At 42.9% G+C, this 19,776-nt stretch overlaps 1 protein-coding gene across 5 annotated transcripts in view; it reads left to right on the top strand.

The window, feature by feature from the left end:
• SLC15A2 (solute carrier family 15 member 2) overlaps positions 1 to 19,776 on the top strand; it is a 74,053-nt gene that overhangs the window by 9,251 nt on the left and 45,026 nt on the right. For 3 of the 5 annotated variants that reach the window (XM_051623089.1, XM_051623091.1, XM_051623088.1), the window contains exons 1-6: positions 5,226 to 5,539; positions 8,553 to 8,640; positions 9,250 to 9,391; positions 11,651 to 11,743; positions 12,816 to 12,915; positions 17,942 to 18,032. In XM_051623089.1, the coding sequence (XP_051479049.1) occupies positions 5,366 to 5,539; positions 8,553 to 8,640; positions 9,250 to 9,391; positions 11,651 to 11,743; positions 12,816 to 12,915; positions 17,942 to 18,032 (688 nt within the window). In that variant the 5' untranslated portion in view covers positions 5,226 to 5,365. Of the gene's footprint in view, positions 1 to 5,225; positions 5,540 to 6,414; positions 6,658 to 8,552; positions 8,641 to 9,249; positions 9,392 to 11,650; positions 11,744 to 12,815; positions 12,916 to 17,941; positions 18,033 to 19,776 lie in introns of those variants that run through there. The other 2 variants (XM_051623092.1, XM_051623090.1) reach the window with 2 other exon arrangements.

The following is a 19,776-nucleotide window of genomic DNA, read 5'->3' as shown; positions in this document are numbered from 1 at the left end:
GTGCAACTGGGACTGCAGTGCAGTTAAGAGAGGAAGGATGCAGGTGGCTCCAGGGCCATGATGTGTTGTGCTGAAAACCTGGTTTTGCTCTGCTGCTGAACATACAGAATTTCATTGTAAAGGCATTTTTGTATTTGCAAAAGATATCTGGGGCTTTCATCTGCAGAGGAGGTGCTTTAGAGCCTCTCAGAAAGAATGTCAGTTTAGAGGAGGTTATTGGGGCAAAGCAGAGAGAAATAAACAGCAGAAGCACAGCAGAAAAAGCAAATGTTGGTCCTCCTTCAGGCAGCTCATGGCTTTAAAGTGAAAAGGGGTCCAAGAGGATAGCATGTCAATGTTACATCTTACATTCCTGTGTGACACGTAAACTGAAGCCACTCTGTCAAAAGGTAATGAAACCATGTGTCCTCACAACCTTAACTATTAAAAGATGTGTATAGTTAAGGCTAGCTCTGTACCTGGTCTACAACTTCAAAAGTTTGGATTTATGGCCAGCTGTAGATCCTTCCTAGTCACAGGTCTAGTCCTTGTTCTCATCCAGAGACAGTAATTTTATTGAAAGATAGTGTAGCTACAGCATGAAGTGATTGATCATGAACATCCATGAAAGATGCATTGCAGCCTTAGAGGCTATATTCAAGGAGAAAGGCAGATTTTCTCTGCTTAGCTGAGCAAAGATGACTTCAGTTAAAGATAAAAAAATAAATGAAAGTTTAACTATTTTATTGGTGACCAAGGGACTGCTGTTGTGAAGTGAAACATTAACAACAGGGTGGGAGTGAGCCAGGGTTGCTTAACAAGATTCATCTTCAGGCACAACGGAGCTGAGGTCCAATGTGCAGGGAGCAGCAGGGATGACAGAGGGGGACAGCATACTGCAGGCTGCAAAGGATGCCCAAGCTGGTGAGAGAATTTTCTAAAGATTTCTTGCAAATCGTAGGAGATATTGAAGGCAAAAAGGCATCAGGGAAAATGAGAAGTTTCTCTGATACAATTTGACTATTGACCAGATGACAGTTTTTTAAATAGGCAGTTGATATTGTTAGTGATATTAATTGAAATATCTTAACAGCTTTGAGTCTATAGGGGCTAGTGAATAGAACAGATGCAGGTCTGAAGACTTCTGGCATATTTTCCTAGTTGTTCAAGTGATTTGATACATCATTTTCTTAAATTACTTTGAAGTTTGAGAGAAGTCTGGAGGCAATGGAAACAATTCTTTATCTGTCTAAATTGGTTAAGCCATGCTTTTTCCTGTGGCCAAAGAATTGGAGAAAATAAGGCAGAAGAGACCTGGGGAGGTTATCTCATCCATCCAGGGCCAGGTCATTAAACCCAAAGTGTTGCTGACAAACACTAATCTAGCTGCTTATAACCTTATTTTGGAAAGAGAGAAAGGAGAGAAGCACAGATATGGTAAAAGGCATATAAAAGTATGGCCAGAGTGTATGAATTAAAAATAAGATTCATTATTATGAGACCAATGTGGCTGAGCTGAAAATGAACAAGGGATTGTACCACAAGATGAATGCAGATAAAAGTGAAGAGATCAGCTGAGTATAAACAGAGCAATGTGTGCAGTACTGCAGCAGGAAACAGTGAGAATCTGAGGACTGTAAATGCAAAGGGAAAATACAGATTGTCTTCCTGTGGATTTGGGAATGAGACAAAATTAAATGATGAACTGAAAGTCATAGAATAATGTATTCATAGGAACTTCTAGCTATATGAGGCATCTGTTAGCTGAATATTACATTTAAGCTTGAATCATCCTGCAGATTCCCCACTTGCATAAAGGATAACTCAGAAAAGAGGAAATGTTACAGAAAGCATTTCTTTTGTGCTTACCAGCTGAAGTTGTTTAGTACATGGTTTTTATAGAAATTCAGGAGGGCACCTCATCCATCTACCTGCTCTGGCACAGGACCTGACATTTAGCCAGTCCCTAATATGTTTTTGTATAACAGACATTAGGGATTGCCTGAACTCTGCAGCCCCAGCCATGCTGTCTCTGCTCCAGTGCTCGTGTGTCCTTGCAGAAAGGGAATTTGGCCAAAAGCAGCCCTGAATCTCTTCTACTGAAAATATAGTCAGTTACTCTTCTCATCCTCTATGAAAATTGAAAGTAGTTGGACTCTGTGGCTGCTTTTCCTGCTGATGGATAATGGTAACATTTGGTCATCATCTTCCCTGAATGTCATCTTTTCATTCCAGAGCTGCCAAGTGGCTTCTCCCATTTCACATCATTTTGAGTTCATACACTATTCTTCCCCAGGCTTGCTTCACCCTGGTTTTGAACACAAACATGAACAGCACAGTGGCTGTGCTGGTGTACTCTTTGCTCATGGTAAAGCTCAGGATCTCTGTTTGATGCCCTCCTGATATTATGGAAAATCAGTGATAGCTACTCTGAGAGGGATTTCCCAGTTGCTCTCTATATGGGTATTTTATCTGGATCCTCTTTTCCTTGAGACACTAGAAACACTAGAGTTAAGATACATCACATCCTGTTACACCACTTATCCTGCCACTGAAGAATAAAAGTCTTGTTGGAGAGCATTTTTTCCAACCCAAAATGGCTGGTTTGTAACCCTTCTCCTTTTGGTGCTTGGAAGAGATTATCTGATGCAGTATCTCTCTGGCTATGAAGGAACATGACCAGGTTGTCCTAACCTGCCTTTTTAAAGGCAGTGATGGTTCTTGTCCTGCTTCTGCTCCTCACAAGCAAAGTGGTTCAATACTACATTCTGCATTTGAGAGTAAATTTCATCAGGGTTTAATGACTTGAGCACATTTGAGGTATCCAAATATTCTTTAAGGGATTTTTGTCTCATTTCACCCATATTCCTATTGGTTCATTTTAATTGTGATATGTACCTTGTTGCAATTTATTTTTTTTAGCCAAGACAAAGAACAAAACTTCTGGCTTCTCTGGATGAGCTGTTGTTTGCTTGTTTTCTAGTTTAGATAACAGACTTTCATTTTCCTTCCTCTTTCTCCAATATTGAAAGCATTTCTAACACCTTATTGCCTTTTGTGTCCCCTGCTAGCTGTAATTCATTTTGTGCCTTAGCTTTGCAGCCTGTGTCATGCTATGCTTGATCTGTTTGTTTATACTTGTCTTCAGAAATGCCATCTTATTTCCACTTGTGGTACAATTCCTTCCTGATTTTTCAGCCCAGCCACACGTTTTCTTCTATTGAGTCTTATTCTGAATTCATATCCAAGGTGCTTCCAGATTTTCTCTTTAACTTGTTCTTGCTGTTTGCCATGGGTGACCATTTATTAGCAGACATTTGAGTTCTTTTTCTCCTTTTCTGTCTCAGAAAACCTGGCAGCTAAAGACCTAAACATCTTGGCAGTGTACTTGACAAGCAGGATGTTAATCCCACAGAGTGATATGTTTTTTCATACTAGTATTAAAAAAATAAAATAGCTTATGTGGCTCACAGGGCTATGTACACACTCAGGAAATACAGCTGCAGGATGCAAAAAATATTAAGGCATCACATTGCAGCAAGATGGGAGCCCTGCACAAGGGATGGTGAATCCTTTTCTGTTTTGTGTTACTCCTTTAGTAACATCATTGCTGTATTTGCTCTGCTTGCCTGTGCACAGCATAATGTCTAGTGGCAGTTGTGTAGAGAAACTTGGGGTAGAAAGGGGTATCACCAGAGGGCTCAGAAATGTTCCTGCTGCCTCTAGCACAGGGCTAGACAACAGTACATGCTAACCTGGTATGCAGGAGACAGGACCAACAGGCACAAGGCCTGTCCTTGCACTGCTCCCAGTGTTGGGTATGCCTGAGAGTCACTCTTGCCTATGGAATAGGATTAGTAAATCCAAGCTGTCTGGAGGCTGTTTGTGGCACCTGAGAAGTGACCCAGGTGAAAAGCAAGGTTGTATGGGTGTGCAAATGCCTAGGAAGTCTGGAGATGAGTAGCTGCTCTGTGGCAGTATGAGAGATGTAGCAAACTGTTGTTTTGCCACGGCTGTAATTGAAAAAGGCATTAAAAAATGGGTAGGCTTTCCTGGCCTCATCTGAAGTTTGGGCTTTGCCTCTAGCTGCCCAGTTAGCAGCAGTGAAACAGGACCCATGGGGATCTTCAGAGGATGCAATGCCAGAGCACAAGAGGGAATGTGGAGAGTAATTGTTTCCTTTGTGCACTCTGTCTCATCTGAGTCTCTCATTTGTGTTCCCCATATCTTGTTAGTAATAACTGAGGACAAATTAAGGCTCTGTAGTGTGAGCAAAGGACTCTTTCCTGGTCTGTTAGCTGCAAACCTAGTTCCTGAGGTACCAAATGCTAGCAGCAGCTTGGTATTTGACTTAGGGATGAGTTTATGGAGCCTCCTTGTACCAACTGCAGGATCTGGGTATGGTCTGTACTTTTGCTAGTAAGAAAAGGGAGAAACATTTGGGAACATTCTTTTGGACATTTGCCTTTTAAAGAAGTCAGTTGTAAAGGGAAGAAAAATAACCCTGGCCCTGCACTGAAAATGCTGCAGAGCCACAGCCACTGAGAGTGGTTTGTGGAAAGGTTGTGAATTTTGTTCTGTAGTTGCAACTGGCAATAGAAGAACACTGATAAAGAACTCCTCTTCCTTCCTCTGTGGAAAGGGCATGGCAGAAGGGACAACAGGGTATTGGCAGGGAGCTGAGCCCTTATAGCTGTAGGGGGTATTCCAGGGGCTCCCAGCACAGTGTAGAATGGATTTGTAACATAGGTGGCCTTTGGGATATAAGAAGTGGAGACAAGGCTTGGGGCTGCTCCTGGGTGCTGGCTGCACCCTTTGAATTAAACTGTCCCGTATAAAAAGACACCCTCATTCCAGGGAATCGGTGCAGGAATGAACCCTGTCACCTCACTCCTCCTATAGCAAAGAAATTATTTAACAGAGTGCAGGTATCCGTGACATCCAGTGTCCAAGGGTTTGGCATGCTGAAGGTTTTAGTAGTTATGACTTGGGATGGACGTGTGGCTTTGCAGTGGAATGAGATCCCTGTAGTGCCTGCAGAATAAACCTGTCCTTACTGCATTGAAAAGGGAGATGCATGCTCTGCTCCAAAATGTGCAGTCTCTAGGGATATCTGGGACCTTGGATTTTTATTCAGCTCACATCTGTTCAGCATCCAGTGCTTGGGCTGGTATGCCTACAATAGCTGGGGGCATGCCAAGGAAATAGGAGGTCTGTGCTGCAAAGTGCTGACAGCCCCAATGTGTGAATGATTTAGGCTGAGTTCCCTGACTCTTCCTGAACTCTGGACTTGTCTTTCCTGGTAGCATCTCCCTCCCTTTTCTGCCCTGGCTGTAGAAATGTGCTCAATTAGGGTTAACTCAAACTGAATCAAACTTCATGCCTGATGTTGGAAATCTTCCCAGTCAACTCACCACAGCCACATAGCATGGTGGGAGACAAGGCGAGAGTGGAGATGAACGCTTTTCAGAGAAACGAATCCAAGGAAACTTTGTTCACTTTTATTTCTGCAGGAGATGATCCCCCCAAAGGAGATTTCCCTGTTCAGAAAAAATCCCCGGTGAGTGTTACAGCTGGTTTCCTTTTCTTTACTTTCTGCTCAGCTTGCTCTAAATATTGCAAGATCTCTCTGTTCTTTTTCTCTGTTGTGCTCTGGCTAGAGACAAACACTCTTTCTTGCAGAGGGTTGAAATAAGCATGAACTCAAGGCAAAATCCGTCCATTAACCTGATTAAGTTAAGAAAGTGCAGCTTAAAGGAAAAAAAATAACTGCCTGAATGTTTGTGAAAAAGGGTAAAGGTTTTGATTGCTGCCTTTTTCCTGAACACTACTTTCCTTGTGGGAAAGGACTTAGTTCCCTGAAGAAGAGGGGGGAATATTGTGAGTGGGAGGGAGGGAGCTGATCTGTGCATTTGCTTAGTCCAATGGAACCCACTAGGGAGGTGTCCCTAGATGCTGCAAAGCAGAAGAAAGGTCAGGGATTGAGGACGGGCCACTAATGTGTGCTAGAGAGCCCAGCTGTAGTGCCAGACCCTCAGGTTTACATCTTTGCCTCTGATTTAGAGCCAGAATCAGATTAATATTTTTTTGCCTTGTGGCTTTGATGTCTGCGCAGGTTTCCAGGCTAGTTCTGCTGAGTGCTTGAGCTCTAGAAACTGTACTGCATTGACTTCAGGGAGAACAGAGCTTGTATTGCACCTGCTTTAGCTTGCAGGACAGTATGGTAATACTTGCTCTTAAAGCTCACAGTCATGTCATTAGCAAGCCAACTATTGAAGTCACAATTTAAGTACTGTGCAGATGTTAACTATTGGATATCCAGAGGTCCTGGGAAATCCTAATCTCTGTCACATTTTGCAGCTAGTCAGCAAGAAAGAGGTGAAAATGAATGTCTCCTCTAGCTGGCATTTGAAATGACCTTTCTTTTTTCCGAAGACACAGACTATCAACTTCTCCAGTATCTTTAAGAGCTCCATAATCCCACAGATCCTAGACTTACAGTGGTAGCACAGAACAGCAGCCTATCTGTGCACTCATGAATCCCGGCTTAGCCTCTTTGCTGGTGCCGGGGCTCTCTGCTGAGCACGGTCCTCCTCCACGGAAGGAAGCAAACTGCATCTGGCTCTCTGCATGGATGAAAGCTGCCCACTTTTGGATGCCCAGGCAGGCCACAGGCAGGTCAGTGATACAGCAGAGAGATTACATGAGGGTTTCTGCATATGCTGATGCCATCTCATGACATACAAGCCAGATGGAAGTACCCCCGCTTGTAAGTCATTGCTCTGTTTGTAAGCACTTACTCAGTGTCCTGGCTCAGGTGTTTGGGGAGGTTTAGCTGGGAAATCACCACCTTCTGCTCTGCTTTCCCAGATTGTCTGTAGGAGGTGCCCAGGAGTGGCTGAAATGGGTCATTCCCTGGTTTTCTGTCACTGCAGGTCACAGCGTGGCATGTGTACCTTAACCTGCTGCAGCTAAATCCAGCAGGGCTTGTGCATCGGGTATGGATGGGTGAGTTCAGGTGGCAGGGCTCCTGACACCTGGCCATCTGGGTTGGAACAGCCATGCTTTGCATCTCCATCAAATGTTATTACATCTCATGAGTACTGACAGCAAGGTCTGTGAAGGAGTAGGAAAAACATCCCTATTATACAATTTTACTTCCAAGTTCAGAAAATGCTTCCAAGTGCTTGTAGGAAACATAACTTGCCTCTTACGGCTTTTCTTATGAAAAACTTGTTGGAGAAGGGTATTCTTTGTGCATATGCATGTGTGTTGGTGCATTTACAGCTTATATATGCTACCATTTTTAGGCTAGTATAAAGGCAGGAGGCCCCAGTGTGCATTCCAAGGGAGCCCACTCTGTCTTACAAGCCATATGCTGAGAATGATGGTTTTGGAATAAATAGTAAATGGAATGGATAATTATATATTTACTCAAGTAAAGCAAAGAGGCCAAGGGTTTCTTAATAAAAAAGGCAGCTCATAAATAGCATGAGAAAAATATATATTAAAAAGGACAAATATTTGTCTTTAGGGATGCTGGGTTAAGTAATGGAAAGCATTGCTTTTGTTTGCTGTTGCTGTGAACAGTCAGTCTCTTTTGTTGGTCTTGTATAATGTTGAGCAAGACAGCAACATTAAGCCTATACTCTTCCAAACTTGATGCAGTTGCTTTGGGAATCTACATAAGCTCAGGTCTCTTGGTGGTGAAATAAACCTAAATAAACACATCTATTCTAGTACCTATATTTGCATTTGGGACTGTGGGAAGAAGTACAGGAATTTTATTTCCGACACGAGGCACAGAAATGCATGTGAAGGGTTCATTTCACTTCAAGCCATAAATATAAATGCAGCTGTTGCTATCATATTCCCCCCATCCCCCTCACCAAGTGCAGTGCCAGGCCCTCTCTCCCACTAAGTGGCAGAGGCTGGGCAGTGCTGTGAAAACCCACTTTCCCTGTTGTGAGGCAGTGGAGCTAAGCAGCTTCCAGCTGCTTATCTCAGACTGCAGTGGAGTAGCAAGAGGGTTGGAGGCCCACACAAGGTCATGCCAAGACTCCTCTGTTTAAAGCCTTCTATTTCACTTGGAAACTGCTCATTTTAGCTGGAGTAAAGTCAGAGTGGCCAGGTTCAGGCAGGTTCAACAGTTGCATTGATGTTTTGTTTAGTTTTCATTAATGAATTGACTTATCCATAGCTATGCCAGGTTACTGGAATAGGAAACGGATGCTGTGCCTGAGGAGTGCAGGACACAGGGCTGATGCTCTGCTTCAGTGAAGTTGGTGGCACAATTCAGTGCAAGTGAGGTGCAGAGGTTGAGGGCAGCTGTTGCACAGGAGGGAGCAGCTTCACACAGCAGACAGCAGCTGATTCACTGGGGAGCCTTAACCATAGCAAGACAGGTGTGGGGTCCCTTCCCTCCTTTGAGTCTAACCCACAGGCCAGTCAGGCAGCAGTGGGCACCTGTTTTTTTTGGACTGGACTTCCCTCCACTGCCCGGGCACTGTGGGGATATGTTGCTGGGGTGAAGGCTTTCACAGAGCTGACATGTTCCTGTTTGTGTCCTGCAGAAACTTTGTGGCTCCAACTACCCCTTAAGCATTGCCTTCATTGTGGTGAATGAGTTCTGTGAGCGCTTCTCCTACTATGGCATGAGAGGTATGTGACCTGCATCTGGGAAGAGACTTTACCATCCTTAGGTTTTATAGATGCTGGCCTGGTGTTCCAGGGCTGTGCTGTACATGGTCTCAGGTCTCTTTCAAAGTAAATTGGCATTTTGGGATATAGGTGTAAGCAATGTGCCCTAACATTGATGCCACCTCTTCTCTGAGCAGAACTTAGGACTAGAGAGCTCCAAATGTACCTTCCAGTCTAAATTTTCATGATTTTCTGTATCAGACCTGGTTTCCCAGTGTGTGATATCTTTCTTAGTTGTGTGCTCAGCATGTTTGGGAATTGAATCATACAGGTACCTAATTTGCAAAAAGAAAATATGCATAAACAGAAATGTTGGTTATAATAAGATAAGCTAGAAAATATATTTTGCAGCCAAACATTAATGTTTACGAGCTAAGAATGCCTGATACTTGTATATCTCACTTTAGCTTTTCCAGTTCAGACATTGAGGAACAGATCTGAAAGCACAGATCTTTCCAAAACAATGCTCATAGCTGCTAGAGGAATCAGCATATTTCTTGCCACCATGTTCCTGCTTACCCGCAGAGCTACACATTAATTATCTGATGTGATTTTCTTGTTGGCTTTTAGCTGTGTTGACACTATACTTCTTAAGCTTCTTCCACTGGGATGAAAATCTCTCCACTGCTGTGTACCATGCCTTTTCTGCACTATGTTATTTCACACCTGTCATTGGAGCCATCATGGCAGACTCATGGCTGGGAAAATACAAGTAAGTGAAGACATGTCTCTTGTTCAGACAACATACATCTACACCTTGCAGTCTGTGCAAGGGCAGTGCTGTGTGTGCTCCCAGTTTTGAGCTAGCTCAGAGTGCAGCCAAGACGCACTTGGGAAGGTCAGCACCTCTCTGTCAGGGGATGAACAGCTAATCTGTTTGCTCTTGTTTTTCTGTGCTGCACTTTCACCCAGGGCCAACAAGCAACAAATTTGGAACAAATTAAATGTCACAAGTACACTTTTTCTCCACTGTCTTCCTTTATTCACCTTGAGGAAGCTGAGGTGTGGGTTGATTGACCCTCAGCTTGTCCAGATCTGCTTCTGAGAAGAGCTCAAAGATGGTGAGGAAGTAGTGTCACCTGTGAGGTCTTGCAATTTCAGATGAAGTGTCACTAACTCTAGTGCACTTATGCTTTCACTGTGTAGGGAATGTGTAAGCACAGCCATTTTTATGCCAGAGAAACCTGGGTTCACTCAAAATCCTCTCCCTCAGCACATAACATGAGAAAGACATGGAGCTGTTGGAGAAAGTCTAGAGAAGGGCCAAGAAGATGATCTGAGGGCTGGAGCACCTCTCCTATGAGGACAGGCTGATAGAGTTGGGGCTGTTCAGCCTGGAGAAGGCTCTGGGGACACCTTACAGCAGCTTTCCAGTACCTGAAGGGGGCCTAAAGGAAAGCTGGGGAGAGAGTATTTGCAAGGGCTTATAGTGAGAGGACAAGACCTAATGGATCAAAACTGGAAGAGGGGAGATTAGGAGGAAATTCTTCAGTGTGAGGGTGATGAGACACTTGAACAGGTTGCCCAGGCAGGTTGTGGATGTCCTCTCCCTGAAGATGTTCAAGGCCAGGTTGAATGGGGCTTGGAGCAACCTGGTCTAGTGGGAGGTGTCCCTGCCCATGCAGGTTGGTGAGGATCTTGAAAGTCCCTTCCAACTCAAACCATTCAATGATTCTATGAAATTCTCCCTGAGCAAGTTAAGCAGTTGTTACTTACACTGATAAATTGTGGGGCCATCATGTGCCTCAGAGTGCTGGTGAGCAGCTGTATAGGACTTTCTTTTCTTGGCACTGTTTGTTCATTGAGAAGTCTTGACTGTCAGAATGATGAAGTGCAGCTGAACCCTTCTCTGTAGGACTAAGCACATCTGGCAGAGCAGTTTCAACAGGAAAATAACAGCTGCCATATGATTTTCCAGCAGAAAGTTCTTGAGGGGATATCGATGTTCTTTTTGTGCTCATTTTAGTCTTTCTCTTAACTCATTAGCTTCATTATTTAAGGTCAGCTGGCAATGTTCATTGGTATTTGAGGATCTTTATTTTGCAACATGGTGTTGTGAGAAGGTAAATCCTTATGCAGACTTCTGTGCTTTATGCTGGAGTCTTTCCCTAGAGTAATCCATATGACTTAATGGGAGATGGCCTTTGCTGTAGTAGCTGGACCTTGGCCAATGACCAAGGGTCTTGTCCTTTAACAAGGACAGGACAGCAGATTAAAGGGGCTTTTAGGAATTATCTGATGTGACTTTAACTGTTGCAACCAGGGTTTGAATGTGTCAAGGACCACTTCTATACTCAAAGCTCATAAGATTTCCTCTAGTGCCTCTGTTGAAACATTCCCTCTGTGTGTGTCTAGTTTGCACATAAATACATAGACACTTTGTAATCCTGAAGGTGTTGAAGGAATAGAATACAGTCAAGAGCCTGATCGTCCTAGTCAGATTTCTTCTCTCTCACCAAGACATGGAAGGCAGATAGATGAGCTTGGTTCTTCAGAGGTACTTGGGATCTAAAACAGACTTGTAATCAAGAAATCACACTCCTACTTGAGACGTGTTAAGTGGATTGAATGTAGGCAAGAGTCCCTGTAGCTGCCTTCCAGTCAAGGGATTCACTTAGGCACATGCTACAAATATCAGTTATTAGTAATCTGAAAACTGAGTACTCTTCTATTTGCTGCCTTCCATGCACGAGAAGACTGGAATGTTTTTGGTTTATTCTGCTCAGCAACTTCTGCAGAGAAGGGACTATCCCTTCTTAATCTGAACCTGTTTGCCTTCTTCTTTCCTCCAGTGCACTCAGTGTTGACAAAAAAGGGTTATAGCTGCCTGCTGTGACAGTGGTAGGAACAAGCCAGTTCCTTGTGTGTCTGCCAAGTAGACCTGGCATATCAGGAAGCATGGGCGCACTCTTGTTTTTGGATTGTACATCAACCCAGCACCCTCAGTCACTGCTGTTTGCTTTCCTCACAGGACGATCATCTACCTCTCCATTGTGTATGTGATTGGCCATCTGATAAAGTCAGTCGGTGCAATTCCATCCCTAGGCAACCAGACAGTCCATGTGTAAGTAGCTGTTGAAGCTGCAGCACTGCAGTAGGTTGTGATGGTAGCTGGTTTACCCAGAACTGTCATTTGTTTCACCTCTATCAGGCTAGCAGTTTGGGAGCTATGTATGGGTTGTCTTCTTTAGGGAAGGGTTTGGGGATATCTGAGTGAGAACAGAAGAGCAGATCTAGAGTGAATGCACCAGGACCTGGAAACCACCACAGAGTCTCTAAGCCCTTTGATTCGGGGAGCTCTGATCACCCCTACTCTGCTATACCATGCAACTGGAGTTTTGTGTCCTCCATCCAGCTGTCTGCACTAGGCTCATTCTTCCTTCATTTCCTTATCAGCATAGCTGCCAAGCTCAGCAAGGTCCCCCTGTGTGCTTAGGAACACAAAACCAAAGATGTATTTTCTGAAGTGACAGAGGAAGGGTTTCTCTTCCACAGGGTACAACCTTTCTTGCCCTCTAGATTCTGAACTGGTAGTGTTCAGAGTAGTTCCCCAGCTGGCACCTCTGAAACCACTCAGCTTTTTTTGCCTAGGTGGTCACAGCTCTAGAAATATGCATATGCAGGAAGGAGCACCTCTCATTTAGAGAACAGTTTCATTTTGGCTGAGACCCGCCCAGTCCTGACACTCCTGTTTCCTGTGGACATTTTGAGGAGCACTGGGGAGCAGAAAGCACCCAAGAATGAGCCCAATTCAAACGCTTTCTCTGTGCTTGCCCAGGCTGGAAGGCTACAGAAGAGGCTTTTATCATTATTTTTTTTTTCATTTTTGTTTTTCCCAATTGGTCTCTGCAATCTTTTGTTCTCATATGAGTGAAAAATAATCCCATAGATCTTTGATCTCTAGTATCTCCATTGGGCCTCAGAACAGCAAGAAACTGACAAAAGCAGTTTGCTTAATTGACTGGTACTGAAGGCAGAAATTAGGATAATTAATTTGTTTTTCATGCTTACCTGACTCATCCCTAGCTGTGTGCAAAAGACAATGATACCAAAGGAATCATGATTGGGTGACAGTAAAATGCTCTCATTATCATTGAAGAGTTCTGCAATGGTGATATTTTTGTTCTTGCATGAAGGATCCTGTCTATGGTTGGTCTGTTTTTGATCGCCCTTGGAACGGGAGGGATCAAGCCCTGTGTCTCTGCATTTGGTGGGGACCAGTTTGAAGAGGAACATGTAAGATTTATTTTCTTTCCTAAAATCAGCAGTTTCTGCTTACTTTATGAGGATGTTTGTGATCAAATCCTGTTGTACTACAATAAGGGGTGGTTTGCTAGGAGAAGATGCAGTAAGATGTGAGGCAGGATGGTTTGCATGAAACTGGAGAGAATCTGGGTGCTTCAGGAAAGGAAAATGATGGCAGAACTGGACTGATATCTGGAAAGATAGCTCATAATTGCATATAAAGTCATAAAAGTTAATTTCACATCAGAGTAGTTGGAAAGTCCTGTGTTATGGTACTGTTGCCATTTCTGAATGAGGTTAACAGGTGATTATCATGCACTGCAATGAAATACACCAAATAAAAGAGAAAATTGTATCATTAGCACAGGCTTCCTTGGGATTTTTCCCTTATGCCAGTCATAATCTGTGTCATGGATGTTGTTCAGAAAGAACTGCAGGAAGTCCCAGTCTTTTGAAAGTAGTCCTGGTACCATACCTATGCAGAATGTTTTCTAGCCATTCCAGAACGGAAAGTTTTGAAGCTTTGGGACAATGTTTCTTTTTGGCTCCATTCATTCTCTGCATCCTGTGAATTGTAGTTCAGTTGCTTTGTGCCCTCATTCTCCACCATGAATGCTTAGACCCTCACCTGCACTTATCTTAAGCTCCCATTATGCAGCACAGTGGCTCAACCAGGGATAAGGTAGTTCCCAAAGAAGCAAAGCAGGTCAGGGAGTACTAATCCTCAGGCAAAATGCACAATTTTCAAATTAATCTGAAATGTAACACTCATATTGTCATCTAACACACACAAAAAATCACTTTTCTCAATGACAGTATTCAAATCAGCAACTTCTATGCATGGTGTAAGTCCTCAAATATGTAGAACACTACTATAAGGAAGAAAATAAGAGTTGGGAGTCTGTGATGAGCAGGCTTAAATTCAAGGAGGATTTCTTAGGACTGACAGTAGGAAAAAATCTTCCAGAAATAGATCTAGAGAAGCACTGGAAAATATTAGTATATTTAGGAGCTGGAGATGCCCATCAATGGAGGTATTGAAGAATTAGACCATTAGACTAATGGTTTGTCAGGAAAGGCCTTGGTAGAATTGGACAAGAGATGGTTCCTTGGCCTTGGACAAGGGATGGAAGCCCCATAGGGCAGTTTGCTGTTAGTCTTTTGCAGTGCTCCAGCACATGGTCAGCATTTAATGAATGAATAATACAGACTAGAATGTCTATTTTAAAATTTTGTGAAGACTTGCGATTTCTGCACATGAATTGTGATGAAGCTTATGGTGTGACTAAGGAGTAACACAACACAGGGTGTTTCATGGTCACTTGTTCAGAGCAGACCCTTCAGCTGGCATGTCCATCTTGTGCTGCCAGTTGGACCTGGTGCTTCAGAGCATGCTGCAGAAGAGGGAGCAGCAACCATTTGGTGGTCACCAGTCTCCCCAGCTGGCACAACTCTGACCAAAGGCAGTACAGCACATGTGCTCTGGGAAAACACTGCCTGTGTTGCTAGCATGTGGGCATCCCAGCTTGCAGTGCCAATAGTTGCTTCAAAATGATTCTAACGTGTGTCACAGCAGTGTTTTCGGAAGTGCTACTTCTATGAATATTAATGATTTAATAATGTTTATCCAGCATCTTTCAATTACCACCTAATTACAGTATGATATGTACCACTTATCTTCAGAGTGTTTTGTAGACTTCAGCTAATGAGTTTCAGCACCCCACTCAAGCACATAGATAGTCTTTTCCCAAACTTACAACCACAACTGAGTTAGAGGGAAAACTGAATTGCTGGTGGTTCTGTGGGCAAGTGTCCGTTCTTCAGCATTCAGACTACACCTCACCAAAAAATCTGTCATATACCAAGGCTCAAATATTCACCTGTCTGTTCTGTTCAAGGAAAACTAATTTAGAGAAAGAAAACTGTAAAAAGCCTTCTGATAAGGACAATGCATTCTGCTCTATTCATTCTTTTCAGAATATAAAGTTTTTGTATTTTACCATTTTGAAATTACTTGGCCTTTCAGAAGAAAAAAGAAGGGATTTATTCTATGTGATGGGAAATACAAGTCTTTAAAATCGGAATGAGAAGTTTTGATTTTATAAGGAATGAAAAAGTTGGTGCTGACCAGAATATTTATTCCCTCTGGAGTAGTGTTTGAGAGGATTTATCCTCTTTTCTCTTTTCCACTCCAGGTAGGATGAAATAAGTTTTGAAAACTCCCAATGAAATGAAGATTTGATTCCCCCCCTTAGTTTTCAGGATACTAATAAATTTTAGCTGAGCCCTTAAGTGCACAGGCTTAATTTTTCCATCTGAAAACTGGAGATGTGGTAGTTCTGTATATGAAATTAATAAATAAATTGCTCTGCTTTTTACCATGTAGAGAAAAATCTGTTTTGAAGTAAATGCACACCATTGGTCTGGCTTTCTTTTAAGTACCTCATCAGTGTAATAGTCTTGGATCTGCCACTTTGAGAACAGTACTACTACAGACAGCGATGGAGGTTGTTTTAGCAGGAGGTCAGATAAGGAAAGTGGAATGCAGGGGATTTCCAAGCATCTTTGTCTATGGGATTGAGTTCATGCCTGAAAAAAAAATCTTTACAATATTCTACATGAATGTGAAGGCTGCTGTGCATATTCATTAAGGGCCAAAGCTGCTTTCAAACATTGTGGTATGGTGTTTAAGGTACTAAATAGCTTTCTCTTTCTTTATTTTCTGGTTGCCAAGGAGATCAGGATTATGGTGTATGGTATCTCCTCAAATTAGCTAATCCAAATCATGTTGCTAATGTGCGTCTGCTCCAAAGATTAAGAAAATAGGGTGGGAATTCTTTTTTCTGATCAGTCTAATTTATGAAATGTTGGGTCATTTTTGTACTCACTTCTGCTTTTCTATGACCATTTTTCCCATCACTAACATCTGAAAATGCGTAAAATAAGATGCTCCAAATTATTTGTGTCAATATCTTCTTCTCTGACCAGTACATTCCTTTTGGTAATTGCTGCTCTAGATTTTATGTTGAGAGCTGCAGGCTTCAGTTTTCCTCAGCTCTTAAAAATCCTGAGTTGCTCATGAAAATGTCCTAGAAAAGGGCAGGACTAAGCCATAGCAGGGCTACTCTTGGAGCAGGAGAGATTGCTGAGGCTGCTCGTTTCCATAGATTTCCTTATGATGACAAATAACTGGTCACAAAGGTAGAATGAAGAAGAAAATATACTTTTATTAGCTTAGTGGTAGAAAGTTCCAGGTAATAAAAAACGCTGGTAAGGACAGGAATGGAGTGTAAGAGGCAGTAAGACCCAGTGCTGTTTGCTGTTAACCATAGGATCATGCTATAGAGATGATTATTATAAGGCTTATGAATTCTTTAATCCAGGGTAAGCCATCCACAAGTTAGGTATGGATTAGATTCCCTGGAACACACTGGGAAATAATTGTGGAAGAACCAAAAGCTCAAGTTAATGGAGTCATCAGAACTGTGGTGTGGCATGGCAAAAAGCCTTTAATCCAAGTGAGGGGACCCCCAGGTTCCTTGTGGAAGTGGGAGGTGATGGGGCTCTCACCTTCACAATGCCAGGTTCACAAAGGGATGTAAAGCAAAGCCCTCCCACCTGGCCGCCTTCCCTGCAGTAGTCTCCTGTGATAAGAAGCTTCTTGCCATATGAAGTAGCAGTATTTTCTGTTAGCTGCAACATCAGTCATGGGAAGTTTTGCTATGTTTTTGGATCCTAGGCTTCATTCCTTAAGAGCTGTCCTCTTTGAGCTGCCTGCAATTCTTCACATTTTCTCATGTTTTCAAGTCTTGTGAATGTTTTTGTCTTAGAGAAAGGAAAGAAGCAGGACATAGTGGAAAGAGAGGGACCGGAACCAGGCTCCTCAGGAGCTTTCTTACACTAAGTTTTGCATTCAAATGATCTGTATGTCATAGAGATGTGTCTTAAGGTGCTCTGAGGAGCTGTCTGCCAAGTGCCTAGTCATGTCCCAAGCACTTTTGCCACTATCTTTACAGGAGCTGGTGACAGCTGTGAGTGAAGTCTAGATGCACATGGAGTATATTGGCTACCTGGGCTTGGGCTGTCCTTAAAATGCTGGTTTCACTGACTCATGTGTCCCATAGCTGGTGATACAGATGAGCAAGGGGTAGGTGAAGTAGCCTGCTCTCTTTTTCTCCACTCTGCTGGCCCAGCCAGGCACAGGGAGGGGTTGAACTGTGGGTTTGACCATGGTGTACATCTGCCTCCAGGCAAGGAGTGACTGCTCTCAGTTTAATGCCCTCACACATTACTACTGCAAAAAGGACCAAACTGCATCAAGCTCTTGATTCCTTCCAAGTTACAGATTATGGAGGAAGAAAGAAGATCAATAGGAATCTTTTGACTGTATGAATTATATGTTACAACATCAGTTAAATTCTGAAGTCTTAGAGTTCCTCCCTCCATCAGGCTCTTGAATTTGTTGCTGTAGATTTAACTTAACCTGTTAATTTGAGGTTGACTGGCTGTAGTTTGGTAATCTCCTGTCTGATGGACACTCCTCATTTGCTGATACTCTCTCATCTATGCTGTAATTACCAGCTCCTCAAAGTACACAGGTTTCTTTTTCTATTTCTACACAGCAGAGGAGGGGGGGAAAAGAGCTCAAACATGGGGAGAAATGATGAGCTTGTCAAACGATGCCAAATTGGATTGAATTAGGTGACAGAGGATCTGAATCATGCTACTTGTTCTGAATAGGTAAATGCTCTCCACTCCTTCCAGTCTTGAAACCCTCTCAAAGCAGCGGCTTTTCCTCTGAAATGCCAAAGAGCCCCAGAGCACTTCTCAAGTAATGTGAGCTGATATTTGTATGAGCATTTACCATCACCTGAATGCAAGCTTGTTTGCTTAACATTTCATGCACTGCGTGTCAATATTTACCCAGCCTTCCTAACAAAAGAATTGATAGTGTTCAATTTGCAAGCCCAATGCTGTGTGTTAGCTGTGACATTGATACTGTCTTCTCTTGTTTTAGACTGCGGAGAGAAGCAAGTTTTTTTCCATCTTCTATTTGTCCATTAATGCTGGAAGTTTGATCTCCACGTTTGTAACTCCTGTATTAAGAGGTCAGTGTTGATTTAGAATAAGACAATAAATTAGCTGCCCTCTGACTACTCTGCTCTGCATAGCTGGGCTCTTATGACGACTGAATGGCAGAAATTATATTATCTGTGGAGTGGCCAGTGTATTGCATTTATGCCTGGTTAATCCTGCTGTAGCAGCATAACAGATTTATAGCACTAGCAGACAAGCCACAGAAACTATATTCCTTGTTGTATTTCAAAGCCAGCCTGAACTGCAGAATTAAAATATGAAAGGTGAAAGGACCTATATGGTCATCTAATCCTCCCTACTGCCCTTGAAGGATTATTTCTCCATCTTGCCTGCAGGTAACTTGTGGATAGGAACTGATCTCTGCTGTCATGTGCAGCTGTTAAGGCCAAAAAACTTAGTAGGGCTGGTTTTGAAGTCCTCCTTTCTCCCTCCTACAAGGTGCTGCTGACTTCTGGAGGGCTCTGTCCTGGCAACCAGGCGTGTCTGTGTGGGTTTGCTTGCAAGATTGCAGCCCTGGGCAACTAGCCTTGAAGACAAAGCACAGGCCTATGCCCCACTTAAGACCTACTTTACATTCTGGCCAGCTTGCACGGTGCTTTTTTAGTCCCAGAGTCTTGCTGCACTTACTTCATTGTATCACAGGGCCTAGAAGCCAAAGGGGTTGGCATGCTCTAAATACAGAGAGAGAGGCAGAGCAGCAGGCCATGGGCAATGGGGACAGGGACAAGGTAGCCTTCAAATTCTGTAGCAATTTTTAAAGTTCTGCCCCATGGCCTATAGGAAGCTTTCTTTGTTCAGTGGTTATTTTAACAGGACGTTCATTTCACAAGGCTCTGGGCAATTGTGCTTGTCTCCTGTTTACACCATGTGTACAAGAAAAGACAAATGCTCTCTTTTGTGCTCTATCCCACTGGTGTCCCCAGGTGGGCAGATGAAAATTCAGTCCCCTCTGAATATCAAAGCTTGTGCCAATACAGCCTAGAAATAAACTAGTTGCAACATGGAAATGAGGTGGAGAAGATGGTGAAAGAGTAAAATTTCTGTGAAGTATGAAAGCTTTTCTTGGAAGGGCAAGAAGTGCAGCTCATAGATGTTTGGCAGAAACATGGAATTTATAGTTGTAGGTGGAGAAATCCAATTAATTTTGCATGTCAAAAGTTCAGTGTGCCCATAATGTCTTACTTCCAGTTTAGTTGGATTTCAGCTAATTTGCTGAAAATAAATGCTATGCATGCACACAGCAGCATGTAGCTGACTGTGACTGCCCAGGAACAACTGAAGGCTTCATGGACTTGTTTGCTGTTGACTGTGTTGGTTTATTTTAGCCATTTTGTTATTGCTCTATGTAAGAATGCAGTAATTTGTAGTCATTGGGACACAAATACAGACCCCATTGCTGGCTTGCTTTTTGCAACTGGAATTCCAAATTCCTGTGGTGTGAGAACTGACCTGGTCAAAGAGGCATAGGATTTCAGTGAAATGTAGCTTAGATCAATCAAGGTCATGCTGTAACAAACTTGGTTTCCTGGTAGGTTATTTCAAGAGCTGACATTTGGAGCAGGCTGCCCCTAGTGGGAATTGGGAAAGTGCTGAGAAGGGAAACTGGAATGTTAAAACTAATCCTGTGCTTCCACTTATTTAGTAGGGTTATTGACTTCCACTTTATCCACTGTTGGTAGCTATGAAATCAGATTCAGGTTTTTAGCTCAGTAACTCCTACAGCTGGCACAAATAATGTGGAAACACAGTACTGGT

This window comes from Apus apus, chromosome 6 (assembly GCF_020740795.1).
Source record: "Apus apus isolate bApuApu2 chromosome 6, bApuApu2.pri.cur, whole genome shotgun sequence".
Lineage (NCBI taxonomy): Eukaryota > Metazoa > Chordata > Aves > Apodiformes > Apodidae > Apus > Apus apus.
The sequence above is the reverse complement of the archived record's forward strand: the minus strand, read 5'-3'. Positions and strand labels throughout refer to the sequence as shown.